The sequence below is a fragment of the Cryptomeria japonica genome, chromosome 7 (assembly GCF_030272615.1).
Source record: "Cryptomeria japonica chromosome 7, Sugi_1.0, whole genome shotgun sequence".
NCBI lineage: Eukaryota > Viridiplantae > Streptophyta > Pinopsida > Cupressales > Cupressaceae > Cryptomeria > Cryptomeria japonica.
The window spans coordinates 195,323,514-195,344,940 of NC_081411.1; the positions used below are offsets into that span (position 1 = coordinate 195,323,514).

Below are 21,427 nucleotides of genomic sequence, written 5' to 3' on the forward strand. Positions count from 1 at the left end.
ATTGCTTCCTACTAGATGATTGAAATGATGTCAAATTTAGGTATATTATATTGATCTTGTTTTGATTATCAACATTATTATATGATGCCATGATGCAAATTGAGTGGGGTATTCATTAGGGGGTAACTAGTATTGGTTAATGATCATGTTTTATAGATATGAGCATAATCATGTACTTTATATCACTTGAAAATTGTATGATTTAAGAGTCATTCTTATCATGAGAGTTGTAAGAATCAAAATTGTGTTTATAACTCTTGGGAGATCACATAAGTGTGGTAGAGATAATCCATGGATGAACATATAGACTGGTTTTACTTTTATCACTATTTTACAATCAACATTGGTTTATGGGTTATAGATGGACCTTTTGTTTTAGCTAGGTCATCGTCTCTGTTTCACCTAAGTGGGTGGCAACCGACGAGAAAACTATCTAGGGTAAAGGGACCCTAGAAAGGGTTGCATACCCACTGCTTTATATACCATCATGTTAAATGGGTTTTAAATAGTTTCAAGAACTACAAAGTCTTTGTGCCTTCACATAGGCAAGGCCATTTGTGATGAGCCCCCGAGACACTAGGTCTGACCCTTAGGTTTTGCGATTCTAAGTTTGGTTTAGTCTCGCCACTCCTTCAAAATCTTATGTATTCTCTATTTATCTATGCCCTCTTGATTTAGTTGTGCTAGCTTTTTGAAATGAATTTCTCTATCCTTTCTATCGAATCGCTTTATCAATGTCTCGCTGAAATCTTCTAAAGTAGTGATTGAATCTTTCTCTTGGGCCATCATGCCATGATAACACCATTTGTGAGTCATCCCTTCAAGATGCAAGTTGGCAAACTTGATGGCCTCTTCTTCAAACTTAGGATTCAAAAGGAAACATGCATCCAATTTTTTCAACCAAGCTCTTGTTGAAGAGCTATCGGATACAATAAAGGTGGGAATGGTGATCTTTCCAAAGCAGTGTTGAATGTCCTTTTGGGGCTGCTCATCACATCTTCTCCTCCTATGCCCATTCCTTGTCTTCATCCCATACTATTTTGTAAAGGAAGTGTCTCTTCATATGCCAAAACTTAGGGCATTGTATTTATCATGAAGTCTTGTCGTTTCATCTCCCTGATTGGGTTGCTCTTCTTCCATTGGTGTTGTCCCTTCTTTTTCCAGAAAATTGGCTTTAAAGGCTCTTGTATTTGGGTTAGCTAATTCCCTATCAACACCAGAGCTGCTCCCTTTGATCCCATTATTAATAGGTTTACCAGTACTCAGTGTTTCATACAGTCCTCTTAGGAGTTGGACCATCTCAACCATGGCACGCCTCATATTAACTTGAAACTTATGCCCCCTATTAGTAGCTAATGGGGATAAAATACCATTTGTGGTACATATCAATTAGGTGTGCTTTACGAGTAGATAAGGAGAACCACTCCTGGATATACTTTAGAGAGATGGTGTATGTATAGAGATAGTTGGTAACTGTATATATATATTTTAATAGCACTCCTGGCTGCCCCAACAAAGGTATGCGTAGATCGATGAGGACACCACCTGAAATAGACTGTAGACAACACCCGCCCTCCAGCATGATACTCTAGTATTCGGGAGGATCTAGACTGTGGAAAACACCTCCACTCGAGTAAGTCAAACTACATTAAGTAAACACCTGGCTGATACCACATGCCTTACCTTGCTGCAGTCACAGTACGAAATAATCAAATTGACTGGTCGCTACCCCCTGTTGCAGTCATAGTACGGAATAATCAATTTTTTTAATTTTTTTTTTAAATAAATAGCTGTCAGAATTCCGACACCAACTAAAATTTGCACCAACGACCAAACCGTCAGACCAACAACATTCTCATCGGTGCAAAGTTTTTGGTAGCCGTTGGAATTCTAACGCCAACTAAAGAAACATCCGGCGAGGATGTTGTATGCACGATGGCACTTCCTTGTCGGACGATTGTCGATGCATATTCATGGGGGAGCGTTGGAATTCTGACGTCCATTCGACAACATTTTTGACCGGAGGAGTGATCATGGCCACCGTAAGAAGAGTTCACGATGTCGTCGAAATTTCGATGTTAAATGGCATCATTGGGAAGTTCGACGACGAGTTTTTGATGGCTTCATTTGTCGGCAATCCGATGAAAAGCAATCAAAATTCCGACGATAGGCCGTCAGAAATTAGCTCCGAATGTACTAGTGAGTCAAGTTGTGTTGATGCTCCCCACTCTTGAGGTGGGTTCCTAGCACTCTGCTATTGTTTTGTTGGTTTGGCAGGCCTTTAATAGTGGTCTTATGTCCTATTGTTAATGGCCTGTTCGACCTAAGATTGTATAGGGTTATCACCCTTGTTTGTTGCCTTCCTTTTATACCACCCACAAGTTGTTTGTATACAAGGCCAACACCCTTGTTTTGCTGCTTATTTTAATAAAAAACATATCACCATTTTGCAAGCAATTAAAGCATTCTAAAAATGATAATGTATTTATTATAAATGTTTAAATGTAATTTAAATCCATTCAATTCACCATGCATTACAAAGCATTGAAAAACATAAACTTTACCCATTACTAGCAAGACAACATTTTGTAGGAACTCAAAGCATTCTAAAAATTATTAGTGCTATTATTTTAAATGACTACTTGTTAGGATAACCGGTAAACAACTGAGAGGAGGGGGAGGGTGAATCAGTTGTTAACAGATTATAACCTTTAACCAAATTAAGTACTGGTAAACACTGCAACTTAACAAATAAACAAATAATCAATGCAAAACAACCACACCACATAACACCATGATTTGTATGTGGAAAACCCGAAAAGGGTAAAACCACAGTGGGAAGCCTACCCACAGTCAGATGATACTTCTACATAAAGTATGTGTTACAATGAGGGGCCTGCACATGCAGGAAGGCACAATGCCTAGAGCATACTGCTCTTTACAAAAAGAGTCTCACTGACTACAGAGAGGATACAACCTTCTCAAGATAAATGGACAACAATCCAATAGAGTGAACTACCAGAGATAACATCTATCATGCCTGATTACAATCCCAGTTAAGCTCAATACTGGAGGACTAAATCATCTTCCTTAATCCCAATTCGATCACCAATGATCGACCAAATCCTCTGCCTGAATGATATTACAATATTCACACATTACAATCCTTGACCATGACCTTTTCAATAACCATGATACTTTACAAAGAGTTTCTACCTCTTATTTATACAAACCCTAAGGCCTAAACCAATTATTTCGGCCACCTAAAAGATATTACAATAAGATCAATACATAAATCCATTTACAATGATATGCCATGTCGGCTCAAGACCAAAACAACAATAACGAATCCATAAAACATCCCAGTAACGCGTAGAGAACACGTTATCATGACATTGGTCCATAATCTAGATAGGTACCAAACCTATTCTGGGTCCACCACGCCAAAGCAATGTCTTCAAGCAGTTGAAATGCAATCAAAGAACTTCTTCAGCATCCTGAAATCCATCTAGAAGTTGCACCAACACCACTTATGCATCCTATCAAGATTCCTCAATGAAAGCTCTGCCGGTAAAGCCTTGAATCAATGTTGGTAAGGGTTTACCAGAGTGTATGATAGCATCTAATTACCAAGTCCATACCAACTGAGCAAGACATGCTCCAGGGGCACGTACCACATGAAATCAAACATATCCCATAGATCCAAACATATCGGAAGTGTCCAATAGATAGTCTCATTTGCCGGTAACACTAGATCTGTCGGTAGCCAAAACTTGTCTGTCGATGTCGATAACCAACCATATTAACTAGTGTTGACATCAATGACAAAACATCAATGCAACACATAATCAATTAATCCAACACTTGTAACTTAAATATATGCAATTGACAACACATATAAGGCATCATAATTTAAATATATTTTCAAAATTATAAAACAAGAATACAATTTTCCACAAGCACTCACAAGCATTATCGAAAAAGACTCAATACAAATGAACTATAGTTAAATAAAGACATGTAAATCAACCTAACATTATGTGAGATCATCCACAATAAAAGTATAGAATCACCAACAATTTGAATTTGCAACTAATTGGGTAAACAAAGGAAACACTTTTATTTACACCAAAAGAGTCACAAGGTCACTAACATGACCACAAGGACTGCGTACAATGAGAAATCCAAGTGAATCAATGTTCTCCTCCACATCCTTCCATTGGTCAAACACCCATATATTTTATGCACTCTCAAGGGAGAGCATCAAATTTGACATCACAAATCATGGTTGAAGCAACATATAATTATCACTGAGGCATGTAATCTAGCAAGGCATATTCATTTTACAATCACATCAAATAGTAATTAAATTCATATGACCTTTAATACAAAAATAAGAAACATTGAGGCAGGGCAAGCAAGAGTGAGCATATGGGTGTACATTAGACTTACATCCACCCAGGTTCTAATTTTCATGCTTTCAATTATCATTGTTTTGTTAAATTAAGCAACAAGATATGGTGTTGGACCCTTTACAACAAACCAAGGACAGAGTTAAATAGGCCATCAATAGGCCACTTACAACACACGCGGAAAATTACAAACAACCCACATCAAGAGTGCATACAACTTTCACCCACAACTCGAGTATGAGTTTAAAAAGAGGAACAATAAAGACCTTTCCTCTATCTACAAACAAAAACCCAAGAAATTATATCATCCAAATTTCAAACACAAGAGAAAGCACGAGGGTTAACTACCATGGAGAGCTTATCAACACACATAAAGGGGACAAGACAAGGCAACGCATCATCCCCATGAAAAAAGAGCTAAGCAGAAACAACATGCAAAACAAGTTGCAAGCACAAACTAGTACGTTCCCCAAATGGGGTCCACAAGGTAAGATAAGGCCACACCTGAATCAAGAATCTCATCATGATCCTAGTAGGAATAACCAAAAGAAGAAGCTTGGGAAGAGTCATCAAAATTAGAATTGGAAGCGTAGATGGTCAAGTGATCCCCATTGTTATTACTTAGATCTGTTTTACATGTTTTTTATTATTTGAGTATGTGGATTTTGCTTGAATACCCTACAAGGGGGGTGAATGAGGTAACTCCCCTACAAACATTTCAATTTTTTAAGGTTCATGTTACAAAAGTGTGCTTGCAAGTGGCTTGTGAAGCATTCTATGCAATTTTGAAAATGGTTAATTTTACCCTCTAGTGCTATGTGCTTTTGGCAACACTCTTAACATTTAATCATAAACCCTCCATATTTCACTTGTGACCTTTGCTAATTATCTACATTATTCTATCTTTCATACTCTATTTTTATCAGTTAAATTTCTCTAGTTTTACTCCTATCTCTCATATTGTATAGATCTATAATAGTACTTAGTTTTTCTATTATTCTAATTCCTAATATGTGACATTTTACAAAGTACTCCAAACATCAATTAGAAGTTTGTCCTAGAGTTTATGTGATATATTAGTCTGTCTCCAATTTTATTTTATTTTTTAAAAAACTAAAATTCATTTTTTTTAAACCTTCCAAGATCCATTCCAACATCAAATCAAGCATATTCTAGGCACATCAATATCTATTTTCATAGCTTGACTTTGTTTCCTATTTCCTACTTGCAAATTTTGTTTTCTATGTAGTTGTTAGAACCAACTCTTATGTATGTTAGTTAGCTACTTTGTTTATAGTTTTCTATTTCCTACATGACTAGGATCATTTAATTATTCTAAATAGTCTTAATGTACACTATTTTAACACTATGGAAAATATTTAGCACTAATAAGTCTATTTTTTGTTCATTCAACACCATTTTAGCATTTATTTGGCTCTAAGAACCAATAGGATTACATGCTACTAGAAGGTTAAATGTATAATTGAAAAGGCTTATCCTTGTGTTCCTACACAAATTAATTACCCATAGATTTTTTTCCTATCATAACAAAGATATTAAATCTAGTCATATACACAAAATTTTGAAGTTAATTCAATACTTGTTCTCATATTTGTTTATTGAATTTTAAGAAAACATATGGAATGCAGTGTAAGAGATTTCAACACGTGTTAGTATCTTTGAGGATCTTGGCTAGCCCTATATACATGTTCCTCTTAGGAGAAAAGATATGTGGCTGATTTTATATAGAGTTATCTATAGTGTGTTCTAGGGCAATCAAATGTTGTATGTCACAATTTAGAGTGTTGAGGGATAAGTTTGTGTTGAGTGTAGAGAAGGTGTCATTTTGCAAAGATCTACCCATAATGTCTCCATACCTAACTAAGATGTTTTGAAGCATAGTGTATGTGCCTGTAAAGTCGCATTTGTTGGCATTATCATTTTTTATTTGTTTTCTATCACAAAAACTATAAAACCTACTCATAGTATTTGGGATGCACTTTCATAATGACATGAGGTTTCTCTTAGTCATCAATTATCAAAGTAGATCTAGTTATGTGATTGCCTCTTATGACTTTAATTTGCATGTACACTTCTTGTTCTATGTTTCAAATTCACATGAATATCACTATCTCTTTTAAATTGTTGATTTTGTTAGCCAATGAGACAAGCACCAGTCGTAAAGGGCTAATCGATCAAATATTTATTTTAACATCTTTCTTCATTCTTACTTTTAGATTATATTAGTTTCTAGCTTGTATGATTTAGTGTTGGTATTTTGGATATGTTGATATGGTTTTGTAGTTAGTGTGACTCCCATTTTGTGATTGAGCAGCGAGCTCTAGGCAGTTGGCCTTTCTGCATGTGCAACCTCCATTTTGTACACACATACTATCTGCAGTAGTATCATCTGATTGTAGGTAAGTTTTCCCACCATGGTTTTTTCCCTTACAGGGTTTCCACGTACAAATATCTGTGTTATGTGTTGTGAATGTTATTGTCTTTCTGTTTCATGCATTAATCTTTACCGGTACTGCATCTAACTGACAAAACTGTCTACCGGCATAAAGTTTGGTTTACCGATATTAAGCATTAAGTTTTGGTTAAGTTAATTTTGGTTTAAATTTATTGAACAACTAATTCACCCCCCATTCTCAGTTGTCTCCGGGGCCTAACAATTGGTATCAGAGCCTAGTCCTCTTTTTGCAGAAGTTTAACAGCTTGAAGAGATCCAATGTCTTCTAACTATTTCAGGAATGACAGTCCTAAACTTGATGGAACTAACTATGGCATATGGAAGATCAGGATGGAGACACATTTGAATTGCATTGGAAAGGACATATGAGATGTTACAAAGAATGGTTATACTGCCCCTACTCAAGGTCAACCTATTCCACCAACCTTGGCTAAAGATGAGGAAAATGATTGCAAAGCAAGAGAAGCACTTTTGAGTGCATTGTCAAATTAACAAATCATGGGATTATTAGACAGATCTACTGCTAAAGCTATTTGGGACAAATTGGAAACATTGAATGAAGGAGATTCCACAATCACAATTGCAAAACTTGAATGCTTCTGAGTCAGGTATGAAAATCTGAAAATGGAAGAAGATGAAAAGATTTCTCCTTTTATGGAAAGAGTAAATGAAATTGTTTTGGGTATACAATGTTGTAGAGGAACCTTAAGTGAAGATGAAATTATTTCTAAAGTTTTAAGAGCATTGCCACCAGCATATAAAATAAAAGTTACTGCTATAAATGAATTGAGAACAATGCCTAATACATCAGTATCTAGAGACACTTTGGTTGGAAAACTTTCAGCTTTTGAACTTGAGCAATTTGGTCTTGTTGCTACAATAAAGACAGATTTAGCTTTCAAAGCATTAACATCATCTGTATCATCATCATCATTTGACAAATCTGATTGCAAATCCTTTTATGCAAGAGAACTTGAAGAAAGCAAGAGAGAAAATGAAGAATTAGAAGAACTTGAAGCACTATTTGCAAGGGAAATGCCTAAAGGTCCAGTTGGAAGTAAGTATGAAGGTAAAACACCCTTTAAATGTTTTAACTGCAATAAAGTTGGTCACATGGCTTCTAGGTGTCCTGATAGACATGCAAGATTGAAAGAATAAGCTAAAAGAACATATACGCCTAACCTTGAATATCAAAGATACAAATTTAAGAAAAATAGAGACAAATCTTGTTACTATGCTGATGAAGGAGTTATTGATGATTCTAATGAGAATCCGACAGACAATGGATGGGCTTTTGTTGCTATAATAGAAGATCCACTGGCACCTGTTGTTCAACCAGTAGAGCAGGCCCTGGCAGCTAAAATTGAAGATAAAGATGAATGGATCATTGATTCAGGATGTTCACATCATATGACTGGTGATAGAAGTAAATTCTTAACCTTTCAGGAATACAATGGAGGTCTAGTGAGATTTGCAGATGATAAAGCTTTTATAATCAAAGGAAAAGGGATTATATCTTTTGATGGTAAGCACAATACTGATAATGTTTACTATGTTGAAGGTTTGGAGCATAATCTTTTGAGTGTTGGTCAATTAGTTGAAAAAAGATTTCAGTTACAATTCAAGAATGGTAAATGCACAATAATAAATAGAACTGGCTTAGAAATTGCAACCAGTAATCAGACTAGAGGTAATATCTTTCATTTGAATAACTATGAGAAGGCATGTTTGATTGCTCATATTGATGAAAGTCGATTATGGCATAAGAGACTTTGTCATGCAAATTTTGATTGCATTGTGAAAATCAGTACAACTAAGGCAGTAAGAGATTTACCTAAGATTGTTAAACCTCACAATCTGATATGTAAAGAATGTCAATTTGGAAAGCAAGTTAGAGTATCTTTTAAAAGTATTCCAGAAAAATCCAATAATGTTCTTGACTTAATTCATACTAACTTATGTGGTCCTTCAAGAACTAGAAGTTTACAAGGAGATAGATATTTTATGCTAATCATTCATGACTATTGTAGAATGTGTGGGTTACTTTTCTCAAGGAGAAATCAGAAGCTTTTGGGAAATTCAAACTATTCAAGGTGATGGTAGAGAATGAAACTGGTAAGAATACATTTTGGATGCAGCTAGAAGCATGATATCAGAAGCAAACCTACCTCATATATATTGGAGAGAAGTAGTGAATACAACAGTCTACACATTCAACAAAGTTCACATCAAAGGTGAAACCGGTAAGACCCCTCATGAACTATGGTTTGGTATTACTCCTACTCTTAAATATTTCAGAATATTTGGAAGTAAATGCTATATTAGAAAAGATGATTATATTGGCAAATTTGATCCTAGAAGTGATGAAGGAATAATTCTTGGTTATTCATCTAAGAGCAAGGTATATAGAAGTTTTAACAAGAGATTGCAAAAAGTTATTGAGAGTGCAAATGTGAAGATTGATGAATAGTTTAGAGGAAATTCAAGGCACATGGACTTCGAACCAGCAATAGAGATAATAACAAATGAACCTATAATAAGTACATCGGTACAAAATGTTGATCCAGTCACACCGACATCATTTGAGGATTCCACAATGACTGAGGAACAACAAGAAGTAAAAACACCCCAGTATGTAAGATTGAACCACTCTGAAGATCCGATAATTGGAAACAAGTATCAAGGAGTTATGACTAGAGGAAGATTGCCAAATGAAGAGGTATGTCTTATTTCTCAAATTGAACCAGCATCAGTTAATGAGGCATGTGAAGATAAATATTGAATTAAAGCTATGGAGGATGAATTGGAACAAATTGAAAAGAATAACACATGGACGTTAGCTCCCCGGCCTAAAGACAAAAATGCAATTGGAACTAAATGGGTATTCAAAAATAAACTTAATGAAGATAGCAAGGTAATCAGAAATAAAGCAAGATTAGTGTGTAAGGGATATTCACAGAAAGAAGGAGTTGACTATAATGAAACCTTTGCACAGATAGCTAGAATTGAGGCAGTCAGATTATTCTTGGCTTTTGCAGCCCACAAGAACTATAAAGTATATCAAATGGATGTTAAATGTGCATTTCTGAATGGAGATCTTGAAGAAGAAGTTTACACTGAACAACCTGATGGATTTTCATTGACAGATGACAAAGATATGGTTTGTAGGTTAAGAAAAGCTTTGTATGGACTAAAGCAAGCTCCTAGAGCTTGGTATGCTGGATTGGACAAATATCTTTTGAAGATTGGATACATTAAAGGTAATGCAGACAACAATCTATATTACAAAGTGACTAATGATCACATCTTGGTTATAAAAGTTTTTGTTGATGATATAATCTTTGGAGGAAAAGATGGATTATGTAAAGACTTTTCTAATAAAATGCAGCAAGAATTTGAAATGTCTATGATTGGGGAGAAAATTCTTTTTAGGATTGCAGATTTCACAGACTGATAAAGGTATATTCTTATTTCAATCTAAGTACTTGAAGGAATTACTAAAGAAATTTGGCATGGAGAACTCTAAACCGGTAAGCACACCTATGACTACAACTGATAAATTATCATTGAAGGATGAATCAACACCTGTTAATCCAACTAGGTACAAGCCTATGATAGGAGGTTTACTGTATTTGACACAAACAAGACCTGATATTATGAAGGCAGTATGTATTGTTTCAAGATTTCCAGGTAATCCTAAAGAAAATCAAGAATCTACAGTAAAAAGGATTTTCTGGTACCTACAAGGCACTACAAATCTTGGCTTATGGTATCCTAAAGATGAAAACTTTGATTTATGTGCATACACAGATGCAAATTGGGTAGGAGATGTAGATGACAGAAAAAGTACCACAGGTGGAGCTTTTTTTCTTGGTAGCAGACTAATTTCTTGGTTGAGTAAACAACAAAGTTGCACATGTTTATCAACAGCAGAATCGGAATATGTTGCAACAACAACTAATTGCACACAAGTATTATGGATTAAACAAATGTTGAAAGACATAAAGGTAAAATGCAAGGAACCTATAACTATTTACTGTGATAATTTGGCAACAATTGATATATCTAAGAATCCGGTATTCCACTCAAAGACTAAACATGTTTCTATCAAATTCAATTTTCTAAAAGAGAATGTTGAAGCAAAAAAAGTGAAATTGGTTTATGTGAATACTAAAGAGCAGATTGTAGATAGTTTTACCAAACCTTTGCCTAAGGAGACTTTTGAATATCTCAAAGAGCAGCTTGGAGTTCTACCCCCACCGGTAGAAATTTAGACAGTTGATGTTTGTCATCAACCGACAGAATTAACAAAGAAATCTCTTATTCCGACTTTGATGAGGAGAGCTACTTCTCAGGGGGAGTAGTTGGTATTTTGTATTTGAATCTGGTTTTTGTATTGCTTTGGCATTTGATGTCAAAGGGGGAGAGATATCTATGGAAAAACACATTATCCCTTGGGGAAGAGACTATTACTTTGGGGAGAGATTGATTATTACTCTCTATATCTATATTTTGGTTTCTGGTTAATGATCTCTTTGGGAGATTGTTGGTATTTTGGATATGTTGATATGGTTTTGTCATTGATGTCAACACTTGTCAACACTTGTCTACTCTTATCAGCACTTGGAGACTCTTGATTATGTTCACCGACAAGTCAGTGACTTATGCACAGTCACCGATATTTGGTTCACCGACAGGTTATATTGTTCACCGACACTTGGAATGACTTGGAGACTACTTGGTTATGTCGAAGACATTGTTTGGACACTTTGTTATGGTGATTTGTTCATTGGTCTATTCGGGTTTGTATATTTGCTGTTACCAGCAAATAGGTCCAGGTTATGCACCAGCAAGCATATCTATTTCAGATCAGCATGACACATCATGAAAATGATTTGTTATTATTGTAAATGCATTGAGCCGACATGATACATCGGATAGTGATTCATTTGTAATTAATTTTATTGTAATATCTTTAGTAAGCCGACCTACTCAATTGGTCTTAGGTTATGGTATAAATGTAAGATCTCATTTGTGAGATTGAAATGGGATTGGAAAAAGGATTGTAATAAGGTATATGCGAATATAAGCAAAGCTATACACGTAGACATCATTCAAGATTGAAGGAAGGTTTGAAGAAGGAAAATCAGAGCTAAACCGATACTGAATTCAACATATGAAGATGCTATTTTGTGCAGTACATTATCATTGGATTTAACCATCCATTTGTAGTAAGTGTGACTCCCATTTTGTGATTGAGCAGTGAGCTCTAGGCAGTTGGCCTTTCTGCATGTGCAGACTTCATTTTGTACACATACTATCTGCAGTAGTATCATCTGATTGTGGGTAAGGCTTCCCACCGTGGTTTTTCCCCTTACAAGGTTTCCACGTACAAATAATTTGTGTTATGTGTTGTGGATGTTATTGTCTTTCTGTTTCATGCATTAATCTTTATCGATACTGCATCTAACTGACAAAACTGTCTATCGACATAAAGTTTGGTTTACCGGTATTAAGCATTAAGTTTTGGTTAAGTTAATTTTGGTTTAAATTTATTAGAATGAAGTGGTGCCTCTTACTGTTGTTGTGGCCTCCTCAATCCTCGTGGATCCTACTCCTCTTGTTACTTGTGTGGCCTCCTTTGGCCCTATGAATTTTACTCCTATTGTGCTTGTTTTGCAATAACCTTTCACAGTTGGTCAAAAGTCTACTCCAAAAGCCAACAAACCCTCTAAGGGAATTTCCCCTCATGATCCCACTTGTAATGATGTTCCTAATAGTGGTATTGTCTAGACTGTTGTTTGTTGTAGGAGAAAAGGTAATTCTTCTCGCCCCCAAACTCTTTCTCGAGTTGTGGGTGAAATATTTTCCCACTCTTGCGTTGGGTTCCTAGTTGTACTGCTAGTGTTATTGAAGGTTTGTTTTGGCCTTTTTTTTTGCTAACAATGGTCTTATGACCTACTGTTAATGGCCTATTCAACCTAAGTTTGTATAGGGTCAACACCCTTGTTCTACTGCTTATTTTAATCAAAATCAAAAGTACACGTATTTGTATGCATGGTGTGTGGCTAATTGAAGACCTAATGTGTTGTCATTTGGTTATATTTATTTCATAATAGACCTCTCAGAATATCCTTCTTGACTTTGTAAAGTCAAAAGTGTAGGAGTTCTTTCCTTTTGTCAATTAACTAACTTCTTGTTGCTCATATTTTAATCAAATATTTTATCTCAATAATACAGATTAATCCTTAGGTCTAGGTCTTAAGTATCATTGGAGAAAGAAAGAGGATGTCGTTGTTGCTTTCCTTTCCCTCTGCTAGGGTTATGTAGGTGGTTGCACGCATGGAGATGCCATTCAAACTACACAATGATTTTAAGGAACCTCAAGTGGTTATGGGTGAGGCTTTGGTTCCCACTTTGTGGCTAGTTCTCTTCCTATTGATGGCAGGTCTTTACAGAGAGGTGGTGGAAAATGTGGTGCTTCTTCCGCTCATAATGGCGATAACTTTGCTTGGAAGAAGATGGAATGACAATGTGGGAAAAAGCCACATGTAGAAAAGGCTAAAATGGGCGATTTAGGAGAGGGTTTTTGGAGTAAGGATTCCAAAGGGCTTTGCCCATTTTTTGAGGTGAGCCTATAGATGATAGGCTTGCTACGTGTTTTGATGCTAAGACGACTGATGAAGTGAAGAAGAATGAATTATATTTTGCTCTGATGGGTTTAATTAGGAGGTTTCAAGGTTTTTGGTTGAGCTTGGCAAAGTTACAAAAGTGATTTATTGTGTTAGGGCCCTATTTTGGAGGGGGATGTGTAGATCTACCCTGGTGCTCATGGCTTTTTTGTGGTGGTGTTTGATAATGTGCAAAATAGGAAGAGAATCCTTTGTTAGTATCTCTAGAGCTGGGAGGAGAAGCACATACTTTCATTGAAACCATGGTATCTTGCCTTCAACACAATCATAGTCTTAAAAAAAATGTTGTTCGAGTAAGACTGCCAAATTACCATTACAGTTTTGGTTTGAATCTAGCTTCAAAACTAAAAGAAATACTTTGGGGAAATTTTTGGGGGTCAATGAGGGCTCTCTAGGTTATTTGGATACTATCTATGCATGCATTTTAGTAGAGATGGATATGTTAATAGCTCCTCTTGTTGATTTCTGTGAAATCAACGAAGGGGATCTAAGTGCAATTGGTGGATTATGAAATAATCCCCTTTAGATGCAGAAGATACTTTCAAACAAGCATATGGATGCCAAGTGTGTCAATAAAAATACAAAAGGATTGGCTACCTAGTGGAGGGAAGTATCCCCCCACCATTATTCAATGGAAAAGGAAGAAGCTATCTTGCAGGATGAAGGGAAATGCAAGAGCTGATAAAATGGAAAATATGAGATTAGATGTTGCAAGCAAGGAGGCTGAAATAATAGCAAAGGGCATTTAGAGATTAGACTCTTCAATTTCAAAAGGGACAAAGGGGTGGTGTCAAAGAACAGGGACAACGTACAAGGTGGTGGTTGCTCTTTAGTAGATAAAAATGGTAGCCATACTGGTTTACTTTTGTAGTGAGTGGTGAGGGGCATAGGAGTTTCATCTTGTGTTTCTATTGAGGTGATTCTGAGCAAGGGAAAGGGTGAAAAGAGGTGCAGGGGAAGAGGCTCAAGTGAGCAATGGAGGTGGGTTTGCTCAATCTGTTGCCTTGCTCACATGACATGAATGTCAAATAAAAAACTTAAATTGACGACCTATTGATGGGTCTTTGCTCTTTGGTGCCATGTAGATTGGGGAGATGGATCCCTAGTTGTAGTCCCACTTAATTCGAGCCAAGCAAAATTTCCACTTTTAATTAAGTTTTTTTTTTTTAATTATCAATAAACAAAATATATAAAAATATAATCAAATCTGAATAACATACCAAAATATGTGAAAATAGATAAATGATAAAATAAAATAAAAATATAATATTATCAATATATAGTTATATTAATTCGTTTTCTCAAAATAAAATATAATCTAATAAAAATTAAACTAAATATTAAATTTTTCCATTACAATTTATTTTACACATAAATAATCACATTCCAACTTGATAAGATTGCTAATAAAAATTAAACTAAATATTAAATTTTTCCATTACAATTTATTTTACACATAAATAATCACATTCTGACTTGATAAGATTGCTAATAACTTTACACCCTTCGATAATTAAAAAATGTCAATAATTGAAAAAATCAAAGCGTCTTCCAAGTTTTACAAAATAAAAAGAAACAAACCATAACTATATGTAAAAAAATGCAGGTCTTTTGGAGCACTATAAAACGTTGCAATGAATTTTCACGCTTCTGGAAAGAATGAATCGTTTAAATAGGAAATAAAGTGAAATTTCCTAAAGAAGCTCAAATAACTTCTGATGGTTTCCAGGCACTCCTAGCATAGCATTGCATTACACCTAAACTTTCTAGAAACCTCTGCTATTGACTTTGATTCAAGTCTAGCTGTAAAAGTTGTAAAAGTTGACATATTTTTTTTATTCAACAAAGTTGTAAAAGTTTATATCAAATTTTCTAAGTATTGATAACTGTCCGATCTTTTCAGCTTTATGTTCATTTTATACTGCTCTTCCGCTGTGGGTGGGCACTAATAAAAAATCACGCAGTTGAACCGTTCAGTTAATGTTCAAATGTCAAAGAGTGAGATATAGAGGCGTGCAGGTTAAAATGAATAATAATTTGATTAACGAGTTTGACTTTATAGAAAATTATAGAATGAATATAAGTAAGGCTGGCAACGTTCAAGAGTCGATATCAGCATTCATTGCATATAAAAAAAAATTATTTCTTACAAAAAAATCTCTCTCAAATTCTATCGGTGATAGATATATTCGTATGTAAACGAACTTATCTTTTACAATTCTTACACAGAGAACAGTTAAGTCACATAAGATCCTCTTCACATGATTGTTGAACTAACTTATCTTTTAATTAGAAATAGGTTTTTTTATACACTTTTTAAAATTATATATAAATATAATATTAAACGTTGTTATCAATTGACTTCAAACTTGCATAATGTTTAAGAGAGTCGGTTTATTCATATTATAAATTAAATAAGCAGCTTTGAAGCAGTATACCCAGGTAGCTTCCCAAGCAGACATTTTGGACCGAACCCAGTCTAAGATGGCCCTCTTTAAATAGTACAACAATTGGCCATGCACCCTTCAATTTAATGGCGTGTGGAAAGAAAAAGTCGTCCACTCTACAAACGCCTTGGCAGGTGGGTTGTGTATTAATTATTTGGTTGTATTCGGCCGCTTCTGCTGTTTCACAATGCAATATTCAATTCTGTGGATCGCAAAATGTGAGTTACCCATTTTGGATAGACAATCCAAGTTGTGGATACCCAGGTTTTCAGATCAGCTGCAGGGAGAAAGACAATGGGAATTCAAGCGGTCTGTTTCTTGAAGCTGGTGTGAATGGTACACAGACAGAGTTTGAGATACTGAACATCGATTATACCGGATCTCTCATCATAAATTCCACTTCTCTAAAAGCCATGTCCTGTAGTGGGAATGATGATGCCTCTGTGCTGTTCGAGTTGCCTGCAGATGGCCCCTTCACCATTGCCTCCAATAACAAATTCGTGGTCATTGGATGCAGATCAAAAGGTTCTTTCAGAGTTTATAATGGGAATTATAATAATGAGGTTGATGGTGGGGAAGTGATCTGTAGAACCACTACATGTCTAAATCAGTATGATCCAGAATACTGCAACACATATGGGTGTTGTGAATCTGGAATTCCAGGAAAACAGAGGGTTATTAATTTCACCGGTGGGGGAATTAGTTATGCGGCTTATACTGCTTGTGGGTTCTCCACTATTCTTGATCCAGTTACATGGTCCTTACCTCCAAATCAATATGGTGCCATTGGCGGCGGTCATTACGGCCTCCGCCTCGAGTGGGGCATCGGCCATGGAGATTGTTTGACGGCCAAAGGAACAGCAAATTACTCTTGCGCAGGGACTGCTCAATGTTCAAACGCAATTGGGGGCGGCCATGTCTGTAAATGTCTTACAGGCTATGAAGGGACTGGTTACTCTAACGGCACCGGTTGCACAGGTATGATTTCCACAGTTTTTCAATTTAGCACCATTAGGGTAAGGTACCATGGAATATTTTATTGGAGTGTTTTCAAGAATTTTTGTTTAAGTTTCAAAATTTAAGATTTTGAAATTTACGGAAGTTTAGGGTAGGTTTGTGAATTTTACGATTTATAATAGATATAAAATAATAGAAAAAAAATTGTTGAGAACTTAAATTTTTAGATGATTCATAAGTAGTTGAAAAAATCTTTAACAATATCTTCTTCAAATTAAAAAGTAGGGGCTGCTGAAAAAAATTATAATTAACCCTGTAACATATTTATATTTTGTTTCATTAAATCCCAGATCCTGAAGCCCCCATATGATGGGGCCTTACTTCATTACACTAGATTCATCTTTGTTTCATTAAATCCCAGATCCTGAAGCTCCCATATGATGGGGCCTTACTTCATTACACTAGATTCATCTCACTGAATGATGATAATAATGGATGTACAGATGTGGATGAATGCAATCGACACTTGGATCAGTGTGTTGAACCATCGCAGGGGGGTGTATGCTATAATCTGCCTGGTTCTTACAATTGTTCATGTGCAAAGGATTATAGTGGAGATGGCCTTCAAAACGGGACAAGATGTCAATCATCAGACTCAAATCAATTTGCCGCTCCTGCAATAATAGGTAACCTTCAGACTTTCGTTTAAGCAACGTATTTTAAATTTTGATTCATTTAGATGGTTCAGTTTAAATTATATTAATAAATAACATCTAAACAAATCTAATCTAAACTACATATCATATCTCTGTACTTATGATTTTTTTATAGCCCAATTTTACTTTAATTGTTGAAGTGGATAATACTAGAGAACTTATTACATTGCCAACTCTAATTTTGTTTCAACGTCCGGTCTGGTAAAATACACAGGATCAGTCTCTTCAGTTGCAGTTGTTTGTGTAGCAGCGTCTCTTTTGGTTTGGTGGCTTAAGAAACGCCACTTGAAACTTGTGGAGGCCAAGTATTATCAGAAGTTGCAGCAACACCTCGCCTCTAGAGGAGGTAGAGAAAGCCTGAGAATGTTTTCTGCTGATGAATTGGCAAAAGCTTCTAATAATTATTCAAAGGAAATGGTATTGGGAAGTGGTGGCTTCGGAATTGTGTTCAAAGGCATTCTGTCGGATGGTACACTTGTGGCCATTAAAAAGTCCAAGCAAGCTTTAGATCTAGAGGATGACCATGAATTTCTTAATGAAATTGCAATTCTCTCCCAAATAAATCACAGAAACATAGTGAAGTTATTAGGGTGCTGCATCCAGACTAAATTCCCAATGTTGGTATCTGAATTTGTTCCGAATGGAACACTGTATGAACATTTACAATTCAAAGAGATATCTTTGCCTTGGGAGTCACGTCTGCAGATTGCAATCGAGACAGGGGAGGCTTTGGCATATCTGCATTCTGGAGCATCTCAACCCATTTTCCACCGGGACGTAAAGTCATCTAATATTCTTCTGGATAAGACATTTTCTCCCAAAGTTGCAGACTTTGGGATTTCTCGTCTCATCTCAACTTCCAATAATACACATCACACCACCAATATAATGGGCACAAAAGGTTACTTGGATCCTGAGTACTTCCAAACTTATCAGCTGACTGACAAAAGTGATGTATTCAGTTTTGGTGTTGTCCTGATTGAGCTTTTGACAGGTCTGAAACCCCTGAGTGTAGAAAGGATCAGCGAGGAGTGGAATTTATCTACTCTTTTTCTTGCCAGACTCAACCACAACCGCCTCAGAGAAATCTTAGATAGCGGAGCATTGGAGGACGAAAACCTGCAACAGATGGAAGATGTGGCAAGGCTAGCAAAAGTATGCCTTCATTTGGAAAGGAGGAAGAGACCGTCCATGAAAGAGGTGGTGGAGGAACTTGTTTGGATAAGAGGTGGCACAAGAAAGACAAAGTTCCATGAGAGTGACTATGCAACATTTGAGCAGACAAGCATTTCCCAAAAAGCATCACAAACGTCAACCGAATTCAGGAGTTACGATTTTCCATCCACAGTGGGGCGTACGTCGGAGGAGCCCTTCACTGCACTGATTCAGATGTCGAGCCTACTCTGAACCATTCGGAAAAGCAAATCATTTCTAGTCTATTTTAACACACTGCAGTGTACCTCATGATTTAAGACTCCGGTCTATGGACGTGCAAATACCAGTGTTAGAGCATAGGGGCGCACATCTTTGAAGCTGCATCACAATAAGCATCTATTGCGAATTCTAACCGTTCAGTTAGCAAGCATACCACATCGATGTAAGATCAAATATTTTGGGGATTGTAATGACTGTACAAAACAGATGAAAAGGAATTTTCAATATTTTTTTATTGCATAGACAAATAAATAAAAGATGAAATATATTTGATGAGAATACCGAGGATGATGAACACGAGGCTCATTTGAAGCAGCAAGACTTTGCAAGTGAACTTGTTACTCTGGTTATTATAGAAAATCCTGGGGTAATTTTTCATGATATGTTAGCTAATATGATATTTAGATTAGAGACTTTTCAAGCATATTTCATTTATTAAAATTGGTAGATCTAATTTTATCTATCTATCCATTTTCCACTTACCTTCATTATAGCTTACTTTTTAATTATACTACTCTTAAGATTTCTGTTTACCCAAATGATACATCACACTTTCATACCTCTTAATCTATCACTATTGACCCATTGTCACCCCATTAAGCCATGCTACTTCAATATCCAACACTCAATCACATAACCTAAATGCATTTCACTACCTCTCCTCTTCCAAGCAATTATCCCAAGCCATCACTTCATCGAACCCCCTCAGCTCTCATACTCACCCTCACACACATTTTAGTTGTCCTCAACTTTCATAGGTTACCATTTCTTACTCCACCCTAGATGCATTCCAATAAAATAGAAAAATAGGACAAAGAATTGGATAGAAATTTCAAAAGGTCAATAGTGATGAATTTAGAGATGCTAGACATACACTATTAGTTCTTGACATTGTCTATTAGTTCTTGACATTCTGAAATATCCACTCCTCATGAGTTTAATGGCCCCTAAATTTTTTTGTGTGATGAAAATCATAACCCCAACACCAATCTAAGAACATATGTTTTTAGATGTATAAATTTTTTTATGGTGATATGTTATTAACAAAGTTATTTCCCTCTATTCCTAAAACAATTCAAAGTGAACATGAACCATAAAGTGATAGTTTATATGTGCATACAATGGCATATTAATTTATTTTTGCTATGGAGTTTCAGATGTAAGCTGTGTTAAGAGTGATTAAGAAATTGACACTTCTCATTAGTGTAGGCAGAATTGTAGCCTGGATAATCTCTTAAATTGAATCCTAAAAGGTGAAAATGGTCTCAAGCTAAGGGTTATCCAGGCTACAATCCTCTTACATAAAATTGAAAAGATGCTATTATTCATTGAAGGATTTTTACATATTATCATGCTTACTATGCTACTAACAGTTTGACAAAGCATGTTGCAATAAGGTTTTTGCAGATGCAGGATTCAGGTCCTAAAGTCAAAGCTCGGAGTATCAGTGGCTTCTCCTTTTTTTGTGTGAAGACGGGTACATCCAGAGATTGGTGCGAGATTTTATGCACAAAAAGAAACTTAAAATGTCTTATTAAGACAGTCATCTCCCTCAGTTGAGGAATTGTAAAAAAAATTTCAGTTGTTCTGATATCTGATCCCCTAAGGGATCTGGGCTAGACCGGAGGTTTTCTTAGCTCCATTCTTTCCTACCGGTGCCCACACTGAATGGAGTTTGTAAAAATTTTACAAATGAAATAAAATGCGGCTTCGGCCTTTTATTGATCAAAAAAAGTGATAGTTGTCAACCTATAAATTTCCATTTTTTATGCTCCAAAATAATCATTCTCTTACATGATTTTGAATATCAGAACATATTTATTCAGCAGCTACTTGAAATAGTCCAAGACAATATTTAATTAAATATTTTTTCTTCTTTCATGGACTTATGCATACATGTAAAAACTAATGACGCATAAATTGCTAGCATGAAATGCCTTTAAACATTGAACCTCTAATCAAAATTCTCCTTAGACTTTAAAATATCAAAAGTTAAACAACTTTCAAAACGTAATGACATAAAAGAACATGTTTATCAAGTTGCAAAACTTTCATTTTTACTTCAAACCAAATCCTTATGGGAATTTTATTAGACTTCAAGACTCTAGAGATGTTGTTCATCAAATCTTGTTAAATGATAATTTACATACTCTCCCTCCCATGGTCCATTAGATCCTAAAAAGCATTTCTTAGATCATAGAATGAACAAGTATTTTATAATTATCATCAAGTTACAGGTTATTATACCAAAACTTGCATGTCTTAAACATAAGGTACAAGATCTCATTAACAA

At 35.6% G+C, this 21,427-nt stretch overlaps 1 protein-coding gene and 1 long non-coding RNA gene across 2 annotated transcripts in view; one reads left to right on the forward strand and one right to left on the reverse strand.

The window, feature by feature from the left end:
- Window positions 1-2,887: 2,887 nt before the first annotated feature.
- Window positions 2,888-21,427, reverse strand: part of LOC131056345 (uncharacterized) — a 53,428-nt gene continuing 34,888 nt past the window's right edge. The window contains exon 8 of the long non-coding RNA XR_009108612.2: window positions 2,888-3,806. This is a non-coding gene — a long non-coding RNA (uncharacterized LOC131056345). The remainder of the gene's footprint in view (window positions 3,807-21,427) is intronic.
- LOC131056344 (wall-associated receptor kinase 2) lies at window positions 16,030-19,413 on the forward strand. Its single transcript, XM_057990696.2, has 3 exons — window positions 16,030-17,005; window positions 17,488-17,670; window positions 17,915-19,413. Exons 1-3 carry the CDS (start codon window positions 16,114-16,116, stop codon window positions 19,105-19,107), a joined length of 2,268 nt encoding a protein of 755 aa, XP_057846679.2. The 5' UTR covers window positions 16,030-16,113; the 3' UTR covers window positions 19,108-19,413.